This window comes from Cystoisospora suis, assembly GCF_002600585.1.
Source record: "Cystoisospora suis strain Wien I chromosome Unknown contig_674, whole genome shotgun sequence".
Classification (NCBI taxonomy): domain Eukaryota; phylum Apicomplexa; class Conoidasida; order Eucoccidiorida; family Sarcocystidae; genus Cystoisospora; species Cystoisospora suis.
Window position 1 is genome coordinate 56,300 of NW_027153475.1, and position 17,978 is coordinate 74,277.

Here is a 17,978-nt window from a genome sequence, read left to right on the forward strand (position 1 = left end):
CCTTACTGTGTTACCTGGAAGGAGCTTATGAAAAGATCTGCCGAAGTACTTCGAAGTCCTGTACCTAACGAAGGTGTGAAGGAATCCTCCGTTGTAGTACTAGCTCATCTTGTTCCGTAGAGGGGGTCTCAAAAAAGCCAAGGCTCCGGAAAGATATCAGCGGAAGTCGACTCTCCTCTCCTGCCCTTTTAAAGCCAAGCTTATTGTCTAGTTCGACCGCGACAAATATCTATCTTCCTCTCCTCCTCATCGCGACAAATATCGATTTCGCTGTCCTCGTCATCCATCCTTTGCCACTCGTCCTTCGAGTGACACATACGTTTCTGTGTACACGTGTATATATTATACATATATTTTGATAAAGGCCTCGCCCCACCTTTTGAAAGAGGCCCGGTAACTTCTTGGAGATACTAGCTTTCTCTGGCTGTACGTGGTATCTCTCTTGTTTCTTGCTTTATTCTCCTTGCTTGAACGTAACAGAATCATTGTGTACCATGTCTTCATCTTCTCGGGGTGTCTCGCACCTACTGCAACTAGCTCGTGTCGTCTGTCTTCACGGCTACTACATCCAGGATGGCAAGTCGACAGCATCAGACAGGATCTTTTTCTTGCGCACAACACAATAGCAGTACGAGTAGAGGAGGGGTCCTTCTTCCACCCTCAGTGTCAGCCTATCTTCCGTCTTGTTCACCTCGTTTTGTTAAGCAGATTGGAGATATATCTCATCGGTTATCCGTTCCTCTTCTTTCTGTCCAGATTCCTGCTGTCTATAAACTTCTTTCTCTAGCCTTAGATGACACCCACCATGGCAAGTTTCCAGCGCATTTACGTGCTTCCGTTGCTTTGCTTTTTCATATAGTCCGATTTCCTGTTGAAGGACATGGCAGGTTTATCCTCTCATCTCATTCAGACTCTCATATCGGTTTGTCAACTCATCAGTATCCTAATACAGTCCCTTATAACGGAGCGATTTTCTCCGGGGGGGATCGCGGTGGTGCAGGCGTAGGGACACTTCAACAACTTGCTTTTTTCCCTCCACACCAAAACGCTTCTTCTTCTTTATCTTCTTCTTCTTCTGAGACATCTCATCTTTCATCATCATCGTCGTCTATTCCTATAACTTCTCAGCCCTCCTCTGGGGGAGTTCATTCTTCGTTCTATACTCCTAGTCATGATTTGTCGAGTGCGTCTTCTTCGTCTTCTCAAGGATATACCGTCTCATGTCTAAGAGCAACAGCCTTGAGTGCATTACTAAAGCTAGTATATACAGGTATAATCGATCTGAATACAGTTGTCGATGAAATTCTTGCCACAGTTGCAGCATCAGCATCTTCGTCTTTATCGCAGAGATCAATAGCAACGAATCACTACAGGAATGCCGTGGATACGCTCTCTTCTGATGAGGGGAGTCATAGAAGCATAAGCGACGATGCAGGAGCTCCTCATGGAAGCCTTTCTACACATGCTGTTGGCAGAAAAGTAAGAGTTGACTTTTCAATCTCTTTTCCTGAAGGACTTCAACGTCTCTTCTTTACATCTCTTATCAATGCTGCTCTACAAAAGAAACTCCTGCCGCCTGGATATAGAAGAACAGGAGTAGAAAGAGGAGATGTGAAAGAGAGCTCATTGCCTCAAGGTGGTGATGAAGGTCGTGAGGAGGGGGTGAGAAGATCACATGAGGAGAAGAAGAGAGAAGAAGAGGAAGAGGAGGGGAACAGCTCAAAAACGAAGAATCATCTTAGAACCTCTTCTTCCTCTCTGTCTTCCTTGCATGCTTCAGCTTCAATACTGGGTTCGGTTCTCCAACGTTTTGTTGCTTTTGATATTCAGGTAGCTGATGCTGTCCTTGAACCTCTCTGTGATACCCTTCTCATGTTCATCGTGAGGTGTACAGACAGTCAAAAACAGCGACAGCAACAGCGGCTCGAAACTGACTGTCTTGTCACCGGTGAGAGAGAAGATGATTGCTCTACGTTACAACTCCTGAATATATCATCTTCATCTTCTTCTTTCCTTCAGGATTTTTCTTATGAAGCTGATGATATCTTACAATGCTTTCTTCTCCCTCTCCTACGCTTCTCTATACAAGCGTGTAGTGGCTCACGTGCGCGATCTTTAGCTGTCAGGAAGATCTTGGACACCACGACAGCATGCTTTGCTTCGATCCTATCAAAGGAGGAGAAGAAGACTCGTGCTCCTCCCTATGTAAGCTCATCACCACGTTCTCTTGGCAGGAGGCAGGACGGGACCGTAGAAGGAAAGGTGCAACTTGAGACAGAAGAGGAAGAAGACAAAGACCAAGACGAGAGTGAAGATAAAGAAGAAGAACGAAGCCAAGATCGTGTATCGAACGTGGTTGAATTCCTCTTAGATTTGAGTATCAAGCAATTACTCTATCCTATTGAAGATACATCTGTATTCCTTTCCTGTTGGGATAGTACAAAACAGGTTTTAGATTTCTTAACTGTCCACACACGACAAGGAAGAAAGAAAACAAGATTCTTCAGAAAAGTTTCTCTTCAATTTCAAAATCTTTCTCTGGTTCTTCTTCAGCGGATATGTCAAGAACGCCTCCAGCATGGCGGAGATGATCTAGTTCGATTACTACGCCGATGTATCTCCATATTAAGAAAAGAGACCCTTTTCTTTCTCCCAGGACATGATGACAAAGAAGAAGAAAAAGATTACGTACATGAGAAACTTTGGTGTCTACGTGTCTACTGTACTTCCATAGGATGGTTGCTATGGCAATTCGGAGGTGTATCTGGTGTAGAGGGAATGATCGGAGATCATAACGATGAATTCTATCTACTGCTCAAGATAACAGGTCAGCTTCTCAATCATCTAAACTTCATCATACAGTCGAATGAGGATGTCTTCTTGATTTCTGATCATCTCCACTGTAGATATAGATGTATCTCTTCATGCCGGCCTCCTATGAGAACAAGCACGGAAAGTGGCCACTCGTGCGATAGGAGCGGCGATTCTTTTGACCTTAATGAGGGAGAGAGCAAGAGAGGGGAGAGAGATTTTTCTATTAGGAAAGAATCACAACGACAAGATTCTGATCGACATACTGGTGCAAGATCTTCCCATGTCTATAGTCAGTCTGATGCTTTGCGATGTGACGAACAACATTCTTCTTGTTCTCTTCATCGTTTTCTTGATCGGAGGTTTCAAACGGTTGGGAGAGTTCTAAGGGGTTTAGGTTGCTTTTCTTCTTATCTTGTTCTCTTCACTCCTTTAGTAGCTCTTGAACAGAATCTTCCTAAAGAACGAGAAGGAGTCTCTTCTTCTTCTTCTGTACTATCCGAACTGATTGCTTCACTGAAGTATGAGATCAAAGATCTTCTTCAGACAGCTTCTCACATTGAGCAGCAATTCCTCAACAATCATGAGGATCAAAAAACACGGGAAAAAGTGCCTCCCCTCTCCTGTCATCATCAGAATGATGAGGGGAGGGGGGAGATGGGATCTGTATGTACACCTGATTCATCAGCAGCAGCATCTCTTTTCTCATCACCGCCTCATCCGACGTCAGTTGCACAGCCATCTACTTCTTCTACTACTGCTACTTCTTCTTCTTCTGTTACTCATAGTCAGCAGAAGTCCCTAGGTGTTCTTTGCCCGGGTGATCCCCCAGTCTCATCATCTCCAAGTACATCTCTTTCATCTTCTGAAGTTTCTACGAAATTGTCTTCTTCTTCGCTTCTCCCGGAGTCTTCTCGAAGTGACTCCGCCGGAGATGATCGACAAAAGAAGAAACACGGTGGTAGTCCAACAAGCTGTCTTTCCAGCTTTGAAGAAGTTCTAGACCATCTCTTCTTCTCCCATGTTCCTTTCTTCAGCCCTCTGTATAATAGAGGAGAAGGAAGGAAGAAGAGAGAAGGAGAAAGAGAACAAGGATGTAGTGTTTCTCCTGTGAGTATCTGTAAAGCTTTTGATGGACACCTTTTACCGTATGCGGCTTTGGCTCTATCCTTATTTGAGACAGTTGATCTTCATCTTCTTCAAAATCTCTTCAGCTTTCTCTCTTCACATACCTTCTCTACATCTCTCCCATCATCGTCTCCTTCATCTCCTAGCTTCTTCCTTCCGTCGTCTTGTGCATCACCCTCTGATACGCATTCGTCTCCTGATCACACATACAGAGTTAGGAAAACGAAAGAGATGAGGAGGCAGACTAGATTTTTCTCTCATCAGACATCATCTTCTTTCTCGTTCTCATCCTCACATTTCAGTTCTTCATTCTCCTTGTCGTTATCATCTGTACTACCTCCTCTACTTCTATCTTCTCGAAATGAAGGTATTTCGTCCCTGTTTGTATGTGTTCTTCTATTATCTGAATCATACCATCATCGCATACACGCATGTAAAGCTCTTATGCTTTTACTTCATATTGATCCGTTAGAAGCGCAGCGTGCTTTGCCGTCTCTTCACTTCTCTGCTACGCATCTTCCTTCTGTCTTAGCTGTCTGGCACTACAAGCATCTATTGCATCAGCGAGTGCTGAAAAGTAAGAAAGATCGGAGAAGAGATCTTCTTCATTCTTCGTCTCAGTCCACCGGTAAAGATTTCATCTCTGTGCAAGAAAGCCAGGGTGTATCTCACGCCCATCCTTATTCCCATTACCTTAGAGAGGAGTTCGATTATCAGGTGTATCAACACTTCTTCCCTAGTATTGTGAACGGAAATAGCTCTTTCTCATCCGACAAATCAATTTCACCTTCTCTTTTCCTCCCTCCTCCTTCGCCCCGTCGTCATGCCTCCCGTCGCCTGTCTTCTTCAGAGCAAGTTAACACTCTTAACAGTTTGCAAATAAAGAAGAAAGGAGGAGAAGGCTATCTAGATGACGATGATGAAGATACGAATGATGTACGACAGTTTCTCTTGTATGTGTTCCAGCTACAACGTCTTGTCTTTTTAAACATCGTCGGGTATACAATTGCTTCATTGCCTGCTGATAAGATCTTCATTCCTCCTGTATATCGAGCTCTCTTGCATATCTGCGGATATGATGATAGCGGTAATCATATCAGTGAAGAATCTCTACCTCAGGCTTCTCCCCTCTCTTCCTCTTCGTCGTCGTCATCGGGTGTATTAGCGGTACAGCAGAGTGATGCTGAGCTTTTTTGCCCAGAGATAACAGTATGGAGTTCCTTTTCTTCTCTCAAAATCTTTACTCCTGTGACACGTGCATGTCTTTTACAAAGTCTGCTTACACGTCTTTTTCTTCTTGGCGATCTCCCGAGTTCCAAACTGGAGATTTCTCCTTCTTCTTCATCCTCTACCCATTCATCTTCTCGTTTACTTCCTCTTTTTACATGCAATTCGTCTTCTTCTTCTGCTCCTATATCAGCACACCTTTCATCTTTCTCAACGCCTTCCTCCTCTTTCCTTTCAGCGTCTTCATCCGTTCCTCATCCGAAGAGTATGTCTAAGGACGACTCTTTGTTGTTATCCTTCTCGCCGTCACCATCTAGGGGCCAAGATCTTCTTGGGTTGTCTATATTATACTGTTTTCGTGATATTGCACAGGGAGGTAAAGGCTTCACCTGTAGTGCTATAGCATCTTCTTTCCTTCAACAGCATCTACCTGAGATTCAAAATGTATTCTTACATCATGAGGATGAAGAACTTCGTGCGCAATCTATAGAGCTTCTAGCTTGTCTTTGTGCCTGTGGAGTCTTATACGCGGATAAGGTGAAGTTGATGATTGAGAAGAAACATCGACACTTCTTAAATTTCTTACAGCAGCCTCCCTCTGTTGCTTTAGCTATCGCTATCTTTTATCATGTCTATGCGGATAGCTTAGCTGCTGCTATTCTTGTCTCTCAAGATGAAAAAGACGATCAAGAAGAAAGACGGGAAGCGACGGCCTATCGAATAGAAGACGATAAGAAAACTCCTTCAGTTGACGCCCGCCTCGAGAAACGAAAGATACCTGAAGATAGAACTAAACAACCGTCTTCATCATCTCGCGTAGGCGTGGGACCAGGAGGGATGAGCCAACAGGGTGATCTCCGGAAGTCGACAGCGCCGTCTTCTTCTTCTGTGATAGGGAAGACAGAGGAAAAGATGATTGAAGTGCTGAATGTCTTTGAAGATCTATGCCAACTCGGCGGATCTCCTAGGACGCGTAGTATCGCCTTTCATGGTGCGTCTCTTGTATTGCCGTATATCTATGATGCTGAGGGATGTAACTGGGCTACACGTTGTCATGATCCATTCTCTATAGCAGACAAACAAACCTCATCTTCGTCGAGTCAAGGAATTCATATGATCTCTTCGTCGTCAAACCAATCGAGTATCTTCCCAACCCATACTTTGTCTCCAGGGATGACTACAGATCCCATCTCATCTTCATCATCTTTACCTTTACCTCCATCAAGATTTCTGACATCTGAAGGATTGATATCTCTTTTCCTACTTCCTCTTGATTTACCGTCCATCACTGGGGCTGCATGGGCTTTAGGAGGAGCTATGAAGAAAGAACGAGAGTTAATAGGAAGAAGGAAAGCAGCCAAAGAAGGGTCACCTCATATCAAAAGGGCTCTACGAAATGTCCTAAGGATTCTTCATGAAAGAGAATGGAGCGAAGGAGGAGGCGGAGGAGTACAAGGAGACAGCGGTCCAGGAGCATCTTCGATCTCTTATGGCTGTTCGACTAATAGGGTTGATGAGAATCAGCAAGTCGCCTCTTCTACGCTCTTCACAAAACCGGGCGAGGGATCTGTCAAGAACACCAGCATCGGAGGTCTCATGAGTTTCAAGAAAGCCGGGGGAGATGCTCAACAGGCTATCATTCATATGGCTTTATTTGGTGATGATCTACACAGAGTGATCTCTCAGACTGCAAGTACGATCAGCATCCTGCTTTACTCACTCCGAAAACGAGGACTGCATGCATGTATATATATATATATGTATGTATTCAAATTTGTTCACATGTATACATGGGATATATATTCATAATCAAATGTATATAGGAACACATATGTGTTTCTCTCTGAGTAGCTATTCGGGATATTGAGATGTTAGCAAACACCATCTTGTGGTGTATAGACACTGCATGTAGACACATATGTGTTGGTGAAGTAGTGTGCATTGCTGTGTATCCGTCCGGTATGCCAATTTTCATGTTTTTGTCCATTCGACGGCGACCGAGTATACCACTCTCCCTCGCCTTCATCCGAGGTCAAGATAGTTCTACTGAAACTATCTTTGCGGACGTGTTCTTGGTGGTGTCGTGTAGTGTACATACACTCCCTTGAGTGTAGTCTTCTCCAGGCATAAGGGTGGGCACAGCTTTTCCATCTAACTTTCATCATCATTGGTATGAGATTGTAAAGAACGCCCGCCTTTCGTCTTTCTCTCTTCTGCTGCATAGACTCCGGTTTTTGCTTTTGCCACCTATTCCCTATTCTATATTATGTCTTGTCGTGGGCACATCTCTGTGTATACACTACTTAACATGTTGAAAGCCCAGCCACGCAGTCCACCAAGAAGAGACTTACACTCCATACCTTCAATCCACTAATCACCATTCCGATGGCATCTCTTTCTTGGCAGTCGTCTCAGCGACTGACTGTTCTCTTCTAAACTGGCTGACGACCGCTTCTCGTCTCTCACTCTATCTTGCTTTTCATCTTTCCACATGCACCTTTCTAGAACCTCGTATATACCTAGGGATGATGCAGATAAGCTTTATATTGTGGAGGAATGTAATATAAGAACTCGTTTCAAAGAAGCAGGGGCTAACCTTCCTTTATTAGAGCGGAACTGTCTATTTGACCTCCCTTAGAACATGGGGAGGGAACGAGATCTCCTACGCCCATGCCGAAGCTGATGGTCTACTGAAGTGTATCTTTCATCGATATATATGTACATTCTATGATGGTGGGTACGGAGACATGAAGAACGGAGACAGCTTTTCGGAGGGAGGTCTTCCCGTTTTGTCTGTTCGTTTGCTTGTACAGGTAGCAATATACGCAGTGGACCTACAGCAGAGAAACTGCATGCAGATAAGAGACGATCTGCATTTGTCTGTCAGATCAAAGAGGCTTCATCTTCGAGTAGATTACAACATCCTCTTCTTCTCTCTCTTCAACCGCAAATCTGGAAGGAGCTCTTACACGAGTAAGGGGTTGAGTCTCTTGTTCTCACTATTGCTTTCTGGCTTCTGTCATCCGCGCTCTGCCGTATTCATGTGTATGCTGATAAGATTCAGAATGATGAAGAAAGAAAGAAAGAACGGAGGAACAAAGAGAAAAGAAGAGTGATTTGTAAGGAACCAATGTGTAAGAGATCTATACATGAGAACGTTTTCTCCTCTCTATCTTTGCTCTTAAAATGGAAGTTCTTCAGGTTTCTGCGATGTCTCATTCAACAGGCTGCCTTCCTTCATGAGTGCGCCGTGGAGATCAAGGAAAAAAGCGTAGTTTTTGGATGGCTTGACGACCTTGCCCTCTTGAATGTATGGATGTATGGTTGTGGAGATGCATGTACGTATGAATGTATGTATGCATGCATGGGTATGTATGTATGTACGACGAAGACCGGGTGTCTCTTCCTGTTTCCGGTCTCGTGAGTGTTCAAGTCTCCTGTCATTCTCCGTAGCACATCTCACTCACATCGTCCCCTTCTTTTTCTTTTCTTCAGATATCTGACTTCACTTCCAAGTGCAGGCACAGACGCCACTTACCCTTCTCAAGGTGAAGGAACAGAACGAAGAGGAAGAGGCGGAGCTTTGTCCCAGTCCTTCTCTCAAGGAGGAGAAGTTGTTGATCGAGAGTCTGAAAAGCTCTTTGAAATCATTCTCCCTGTTGTATTAAACTCAGCGGCAAACAACTCAACCGAAAAGCCTCTTGAGTATCCTGCCTTGAGTGCTTTTCTAGCAGCACTTGGACTTGTCTGCCCTCCCTTGGCATTTCCAGTTGTTGAAACGTTAAAGAGATGTCTCTTCTCTCCATCGATTCAACAGCATACTCATGAAATTCCTGAGGGGTGAGTCGGGGAAAGGGGGGGATAGCTAGGAGGTTGTATAGACATAGGGTGAGTGGTACTACTTTCATGACTTACTCACGCGTGCTTCACGCTCTTTAATTGGTGATCAATAGAGGAAAATAGGTGTGATCCATCCCCGCTATATGTATCTTCCTTGTTCCTCTCTTGACTGCAAGATATGTGGTCTTTATTTTAGCACGTATGCATCTGCTCTCTTCTCGTCCTTTTTTGTTTCTTCATTCATTGAAAGATGGGTTCTCTTTATCCTAGTATGTGAAAGGAAGAAAGAGAGTTCCCTGGGACTTGGAACGTCATGAATCCTTCTTCTTCTTCTTTGTCTTTTCTCTTGCAGGCTAGTGAATGGAACTCTCTTTGCTCTATCGTATCTCCATAAGAACACGGTGGTGATAGATGATTTCTTTCCCCTGTGTTCTTACTTACTGAAGTCTTCTTTATCTCCTTCTATCCATTCATGCGTCTACATCGCGGCGTCATCTCATGTATATGCCCATCCAACAGATAAAGTTGAGCTCTTCCGACTTCTTCAATTCTATCTCCTCTCCCCATATAATGAAGGTCAGGAACAAGGCCGTAGTTCAACCGAAGCATCTCTTCTCACATCGTCTAGACGGCGAGGTAGAGGTGAAGATAATGAGCATCGCGACTTTGTTGCTAAGAAAGCTACAGGAATAACTGGGAGAGGGAAACCAGATTCAGAAGAAGCCGAGGGAAAGAATTCATCTGGGGGTATCGTCAGCAAGAAGAACCAATCCTCTTCCTCTCCTCCTTTACACACAGCCGATAACGAGAAGAGAGAAGAAAGTCCTACATCAAAAGATCTTGAACGATGGATAGTAATGATGATGGAGAATGAAAGAAAAGAATATGAAGAAGACAAAACAGATCTACAGTACATCCATGACTTGAACGGTGCTATTGAAAAGCTATCTTTACAAGAAGATACACCGTATGGATGGTATGTAGGTATTGGAGAAGTCTCACGTCTATTATACTTATATACTCCTGATCCAAGTCTGTACCATCCACTGTTATATTCTCTGTATGTGAAACTTCGGTCGTCTTTCTTTGGACGGGAGCTAAGCTCTCTTCACTCTGAAGACTCTCTACGTACCTCTTTCCAACATGAGGACAATCCCCCTCTTCAAGAAGAAAATAAAGCAAAAGTGAATTCGACGATGATGACTACTATGAGTAGTTCATCCACTCCATCAGCATCTTCGCTCCATTCACCTGATGTGGACATAGGAGGTTCCTCTTCTCTTTCGTCTTCGTCGTCTTCTTCATCTTGTGTCTCTTCTGCTCCCTTGGCTGTCCCACTAGCGTTAATTCCTCTCTCGAATCTGATTCCTATTTTATACGAAGGAGAGGTGCTTGATCATGTAGATGTCCTAGGATTTCTTGAAGCTCTTCATACATCTATAAGAAGTCTTCTACCTGATACGACAGGCCCCGTTGAAGCGGGAGGCACAGGATCACATACTTTAGCTTGGATCGGTTTAGCTCATTTACTTTCATCTCTGTTTCCTTTACTTTCTTCAAAGCTGTCTAACTGTATAGGTTCTTCTTCATTCACGTCAAGTGATGAAGGACCGCTCTTCGATCGGGGTTCTTTTATGTGTCATGCTCCCCAAGATTCTTATCCCGATGCTGAAGATTGTAGGGATAACGAGAGACAGATACATACAGAGATAGAAGTCTCAGGAGGAGTGAAGGAGACGAAGAAAACGAAGGTGTTTGGTCGTGGCTGGAAAGAAGACGCGAATGCTTTCAAGAAGAGAAAGAAGCAGACTCTTAAGATCTACGAGAAGATTGTCGATATCCTCTTATCGTTACATAATCAACTGTCTCAGTGGTTGAAAGCTTCTTCTCTTTCATCGACAGATCGTGTCCCTCGCTATCTCACACTTAGTGCGCTTCACAGCGAGGTATCTCCCCGAACGCTCTTCAGTGAGGCGTGTACAAAGCAAGGAAGATATTTAAGCTTGAAGAGTTTTCTTAACTACGAAGGAAGACGAGAAGGAGATAAAGAAGGAGAAGACATTGCAAAAAAGCATGAAATTCGCATACCAACATTATTAGCATGTTTGAAACATGAGAAGAATCGATTGAAGAGAAGACTTCAAGAGGAGTTCAAAGGGACGAACGAAGAAGATCATCATACGAAGAGAAAGAGCCAAGATCGAATAGCAAGAGGCACTGGGTTGCCTATACCCCGGTCACAGTATACACAAGAGATAAGAACGAGACATCATGAATATGAGATTCCAGATATCACCATACAACAGGAAGATAATGATGGATGGCGCCATAAAGAAAGAGATGAAGAGGGTCACAGCAATAATACACCGACTTCTTTATCTGCTTTAGAGCAGTATGTACATGATCTCATCATTCTAGGGAAACCCCCAACGATGGTCCGTATCAAAGTACCAACCTCGATGAAGAATTCTGTTGGTCGATTCGAGAATAAAAGCCCACAGATCGATCTTGATGGGACCTTTATGCTATGCCATCTGTACGTACACCTGAAACAAGTCTTACGGGGAGAAGGACAAGATGACGAACTCCTCGCAGAAGAACAAGAAGAGGAAGAAGGTCATACCATCTCATCAACTCATAGTCGAGTCAGCAGTATCTTGCCCAGTCATTCCTTCTTGAAATTCGCAATTGACGAAATCATTAGCGCGTCAAAAGCATCAGAACTTCTTCCTCTTCTCCAGCTGAAAGGCTTCTCTTCCTCGAATTGGACGGATGAAACTTCTTCCTTCTCTCCTTCTAGGGGTGCCTCTTTCTCTTCTAGTGACGCTTTTTTATGTGCACCATCTTCATCGCTGTCGTCTTCTTCATCATTGTCAAGCCCGTCTCCTTTGGTGCCTTCCCAGCATTCCTTTTCTTCTCGTCCGACCCATCCGTCTTTGGCTGAAGATCCCCTCTGCAAGTCTCGTAGTCATCGAAAGAAACCAGAAGTGTCTGTTGCTATAGAGCCGAAAGCTAGTAGTAAAAAGGTGGAATCGAAGCTGTGCTTATCACATCTTATATGTCTACTAGAAGCTCTTTCTACTATTCAACCTGCCCTTCCTGATATGGGTCTTCATACATGTCTGAGACGTCTGTGGGACTTATCCGTCAGACGATTACATGAACTGAAGTCTCTTGAAAGGAGGCAGTTATTACTTCTGTGGAGACGAAGAAAAGAAAGATCAGTAGCTAGAGGAGGACGCGAGAAGAAAAACAATAGAGAAAAGAGAGAGAAAGATATGAACGTAGATGTCTGTTCTGACGGTTCTTCTGAAGGAAAACAGAGGAGTGAGGTGTGTACGGAGGCTCAGAAGAAGTATGAAGAAAAGGAGGAAGAAGAAGCAGATGAACAGCTTCGACAAGATCAAGAGAAGTGGAGAGAGAATTACAACATGAACATAGCAGGTTGTTTTTCTCTTCAAATCGCTATTCTAAAATTCTGTGTGACGCATGCATGCAATTCTCCCCTATTAGCTCAGAATCTCAAGAGATGGGGCCTTAGTCATTTCTTATTCATACAACAGGAAGATGAAGAGTCTACTACATCATCATTCTCTTCTTCTTCCTGTATGAAACCTGCTTCAGAAAATGCGCTACATTCTAAGATTCACCATACAACTCCAAGCATCTCCAGCTTCAAGAAGAACCAAGAAGTAGACAGTAGGCCTTCTTATTCTTCCTCTCCCCCTCCTTCTATAGACACTCAGCACCATCTTCCTCGTCCTTCTACAGATAGCTCGAGTATCCCTGGCTGTGATCATCGTGAACAAAGTGCTACGATCCACCATAACAATCGTCGTCACCTTCATCCGAAGACAGGCCACGGCTGGAGAGATTTTAATAAGCACAGAAGGATTCAGCATGATGTTCATACGATTGTCTGGCCTCGTTCGATCAAGCTTCTGTATTTATCTTTCTTGCCTTCTATGGTCAAATGCCTTTCACAGCGAGATTCTCTTCTTCTGATCTCTCATATCTTTTCCATGGGTCTATCTTCTTCATCACCTCGAGGTCGTAACTATCATGATGATACAGGTATGTGGTGCTCGGCTCTCTTTGCATTGAAGCGCATTATTGTCTATCTTTCATCGTCGACAAGCTCTCGATGCTACAAGGTTAGTAAGAAGTCCAAGGAGAGAAGCGAAAGAGGAGAAGAAGAAGAACACCAGTCGAAGAAACAAAGTGACCTTCATCACCGTTATCAAGATGGTAGAGTGATTCTTCTCTTATCACAGATCGAACAGCTCTTAACTCAGTGGGTCTTACAACGTCTTTATGCTAAGAAGGATCTGCTTTCTTCTATCTCTCAGGAGTCCACCTCAAGAGGTCGTCTTCATAGATATGAAAATAGCCTTACGTCTTCTTCACTCGCACAAGGAGGAAGAGAAATAGGAGAGAAGAGACGAAGAGGAGAAGAAGAAAAGGACCAAGAGATATGGGCATGTGATCATCATCGCTATTCTGTGCCTTTTTGTATACTTGCACATTTCGCCGAGGTGATGGAGGTGTTACTCTCAGGTAAACGAAGCGGTGTTTCCTATCGTACTTCAAGAAAAGATTCTTCAAGACAAGATGAAAAGAAGAGGAACGAAGGAAGGGGATATAGTAGTTATGGGGGTGAAGAGGAATCGATTGTTCCTAGGCCTGTTCTATATCAGCTTCCTATTCTTGTAAGTGGGTATCTGGTTCTCAAAGGTCAGTTACATATCGATGCTCTCCGGTGTTTGCGTGATCGTCTTCTTCTTCTCCCGTCCTCTCCCCCTTCTTCCTCGACCTTCCCTTCATCATCGTCATCGACATCTCGTACGAGTAAGAAGAAGGAGATGAAGAAATCTTCGCAGTCTCTCCCCTGTGCTTCTTCAGGATCGCATGGAATAGCTAGAAACAACAAGGGAGTTGTTATGGAAGTGAACGAAGGGAATGAGAAGAAAGGAGTTGAAGATCTAAAGCTTTTTCGACAAGAGGAAGAAGAGATGAGAGTTCAACTGGAGACAGAAAAGAAACAAGACGAGGAAGAACAAGATTTGATTGCCTTAGCCTTCATAACGTCTTTACTACCATGGCCTCAGCAATTAGAAGCTCTTCGTTCGATTATCTGTGGAATTCACTTCACTCCTATGGATGTCCCTCGTGTCTTGATTCTTCTCGTTGCTCTATCGTTATATATAGCTTCTCCTCATCTTGCAGCTCTTCTTTTAGATGCTTTTCTCGTCTCGACCGAAGGAAGTCCGAAACGAAGAGGGGCTTCCAAGGAAAGAACCACTCTATGGGAAAAGAAAGAAGGAAAGATGATGACGTACGACCATAGAAAACAGAGATTTGAAGGTGAGCGAAAAGACGATCTCTGTCAGCCTAGTTATCTCGATGATGTCGATGACAGTGATGAATCGATGCTTTCACCACTAGAAATACCAGTCTCTTCATCTCTTTTTTCTTCTTTCTCTCAAGATCATTTCGATGAAAACTATCCTTATATAGGATGTGGTAGCGATGAGGAGACATGGAGAGGAGGAGAAGGCGGGAGAGGTGGAGGTGACATCGAGCTTAGAGAGCCAGAGTGTTTCTATTCATCAACTACAGGACTTCAGTGGCTTCTACGATCTGCCTCTTCTCATCCTAGGGGTAATAGAAAGACGACGGAAAGGATATGGAGTCAGACTGAAGGGATCTTTTCACAGGGGATGTCAAAAGCTATCATGAGAAAGAATGTCTGGGGCACTGTCAATGATGGACGCCTATCTTCTCAAAGTTTGCATTCTTCTTCTCTTTCTTGGGAAGATGGATATGAGAATTTCTGGATATCTTCTCTAAGTGCCAATAGCCTTGTGGATCTTGAACTTCAGCTCACAACGGAACCTGAAGGAGATAAAGGTTTCATGCCTCCATGTCTACAGATACTTCCGCTTGCTTTTCTCAATGTGCGTCTATTCTTTTCGCTTCATTTCCTTCCGAATCTCTTCTATTGGCCTTCTCTTCTACCACGTAATCCTCTACTATTAGATCATAAGAGCCGGCAGCATCACTCGTCTGAATCTTCATCCTCCAACAGTAGTAACAGTAGTGATAAGGCGAATTTTCATCCCTTCTCTTATCTTCCGAAGGAGGAGGACTTCCCGTGTTTTTCGAGAAAGGCAATGATCTACAGAGCATCACCGGAGGCTATTGCATGTCTTGGTGGACAGCAGAATGTTGCTTTTCTCATGAGAAAACGAGAAAAAGCTTTTCTCCAGACACGTCTACCCAATGTCTATCTTCGATTCTTCGGTTGTCTTTCGAGTCGGTTAGCTCACTTATCCAAGGAGATGAGTGCTAAACAGGTGGTAGGCATGATCCGACCTCAGTCGCATTTTGAAAGGAAGGAAAGGAAAGGAAAGGAATATGCCGAAGAAGAAAAGAAAGAAAATGATAATGGTCACTATAGAAACAGATCTCCTGCCCTAATGCACTCTGAGAATCAAAGAAGTGAAGACAACCAAGGGGAATCTTCTCTCTATTTGACCGGTGAAGATAGACGCCAAGAAGGGAAGGATGCTAGAAGAGACGAAGGACTATTAAGCGATGAAGATGAAGAACCTTCATCGACTAGGAGGAGTAGTAGGGTCTGGTCTGTTATTCAGTCGATTGCGCCATTTGCTTTAACGCAGCTACGAAGGCTATTGATGCATGCGCATGCAAGTCAAAGAATTCCAGGAGGAGGAGGTAATGAGTATATGGCTTTTAATAACCAAGATGGAGGTGTAAGCGGCAGTGATAGAGCGTCTTACCGGGTAGACGATCGAGATTCATTGAAAGGACGCGTAGTCGATCTCTCCTTACTACTTACCTCTCTCGATCAGTTTCTTTCTTCGCCTGCTGTCTGTAATGCTTTGAACGGAAATACAGTCATTTGAAAAAGTTACTCAAACCGCTTTTGTTTGGTTTCTTGAACTTACAAAGTTCATACGTGTACGTACCTATCACATACATGTCTATCTTCAATCTATTTCGCCTTCTTATAGCAGTTGGTCTGAGTAACTACTGCATCGGTAAATCTTCTGAAAGGGATGCTCACAGGAAGGGGAGACGGGAAGCTCCGGGGGTGGAAGGAGGCGAGAAGATGGGAGGGAAGTGAACGTGAGAGGATGTCCCTATAGAATCTTGGTGGTCATCTGATGTTTCTGTAGACTCGTATGGATCATGCGATATTCATCGCATGATCCATACGAGTCACACTCAAAGTCGTTCACATAGATTCATGGGCAAATAGATGATAATGGAGAGAAAGTCCTGGTAATGAAGCGCTGCTCATATGAAATCATGGTCAGAGTTCTTACATGGCTCTCTTGTGTAGAGAGGATTTAGCGTGTTCGTGGTCTGCCGGACACGTGCTTTGATTCATAAGTACTATGTACGTAGGGTAAGCAAAGAGAAGGAGTAGGAGAGAGAGACGTTCCATCATTGCTATTACAAAGAAGATACAGATATATATATGTTGTATCAAGGAAGCAAGGAAGGCGATGATGACGTACATAAACGTATTCAACTATACATGTATATGTACAGACGTGCCTGTACAGCTCTTCATTCTTTCCGATTTTATCGAGTTGGTTTCAAAAGTCTCGGGCTCATCTTGATAAAGCCAGAGAAAGCTGCGATGGTGAGAGGAACGAGGTATTCTTCATGAGACTTGATCCGTCCGAAGGTAGTGAGTGACGTTGCGTCATACGGCTGGCTGATGCATGTGAAGTAACAAACTCTTTCTTCTCAACTGTCCCACTAACCATTTGTAAAGGCGCATCCGTAGTACTTCAAGAGTCTTCCAAGATCAAAGTGGGTGTCTCCTCCCTTGACTTTCAAAGGCCCAGGAAACAAGGGCAGTCGCCGTTAGTCTGGTTTATCTTTCGAAGGAACGGTGAGAGCTTTCAGAACGGACGTGAGCTATATTCGCCGCGTAAGGGTGATAAGCAAATATCTTGGTAATGACAAGCGGAGTCTTTTACTGACCTTACACAATAGTGGAGCTGAGGGATGGTGTTTCTGTTGAGTATACCGACTTAGATCGCAAACTTATCATAGAGGTACAACCTTTCAAAGCCGTAAGGAATACAAAAAAAACGACTGGGCGCCTACATCGTCTTAGATTCGGAGAAGACGAAAGACGCAACTATTCTTTTATTGTCGTATTATCACCCTTCTTAAGGAGACGACCGGGGCTACGGTTCGTCTGAGAAAACAGACCGAAGCTTCTTACTTCTGGCTTCCTACGATCTTTCTGCGGTTTCAAACAAAGCAGCAAAATACGATCGAAAAGAATGGAAGACCGTAGGGGGGGGGGACTTAAGTCATGTCACCTCATCCAGTGTGTCTGTCTCATGCTCATGTCTTTTCTTTCGCCCCGATAACACACGGATAGACAGCAAGCGCGGCTGCCTGTTTATCAGTTCTTGCCACAGAAAGACTGAGTGGGCTTCGTTGAGAAGAAAACACTTCGGTGAAAAGCCATCCGCGCATGCAACGAACTGAAGACGATATTCAAAAGAAACGAAACCATTGAGTTTTGACATGAATGATCACCCAGATATCCACAAACAAGGAGTCATCTCGACTCTGTATTGAATACAAAACAGATTCTTAGGTGCGACCAATGAAACTATCTCAGCCTGCTGGGTTTGCTATCAGCAACGATCACGTGACCTGGCCTTCTCTTGATAGATGGGACGTAACAATGGGCACATACACACAGAAGCATATATGTATACATAACTCTCTCTATATAGACGGGGAGCTATATATATCATTTGACCATCCCTCGCGTATATATGTATGTTGGTAGCCAAGTGTGCGATTCACATTACGCAAGATACACATTTAGATGCTGGTAGCGTTATTCGAAGCGCCGATAGTTACAGTCATACTGACACACAGTCTACATACAATCTATATACATAGACACA

The 17,978-nt window shown here is 43.9% G+C and overlaps 1 protein-coding gene across 1 annotated transcript; it reads left to right on the forward strand.

Moving 5' to 3' along the window:
• The first annotated feature begins 410 nt into the window (after positions 1 to 410).
• On the forward strand, positions 411 to 16,822 carry CSUI_001694 (uncharacterized protein). Its single transcript, XM_068061899.1, has 4 exons — positions 411 to 6,859; positions 7,980 to 8,139; positions 8,662 to 9,006; positions 9,359 to 16,822. Exons 1-4 carry the CDS (start codon positions 574 to 576, stop codon positions 15,933 to 15,935), a joined length of 13,368 nt encoding a protein of 4,455 aa, XP_067926128.1. The 5' UTR covers positions 411 to 573; the 3' UTR covers positions 15,936 to 16,822.
• Positions 16,823 to 17,978: the final 1,156 nt, after the last annotated feature.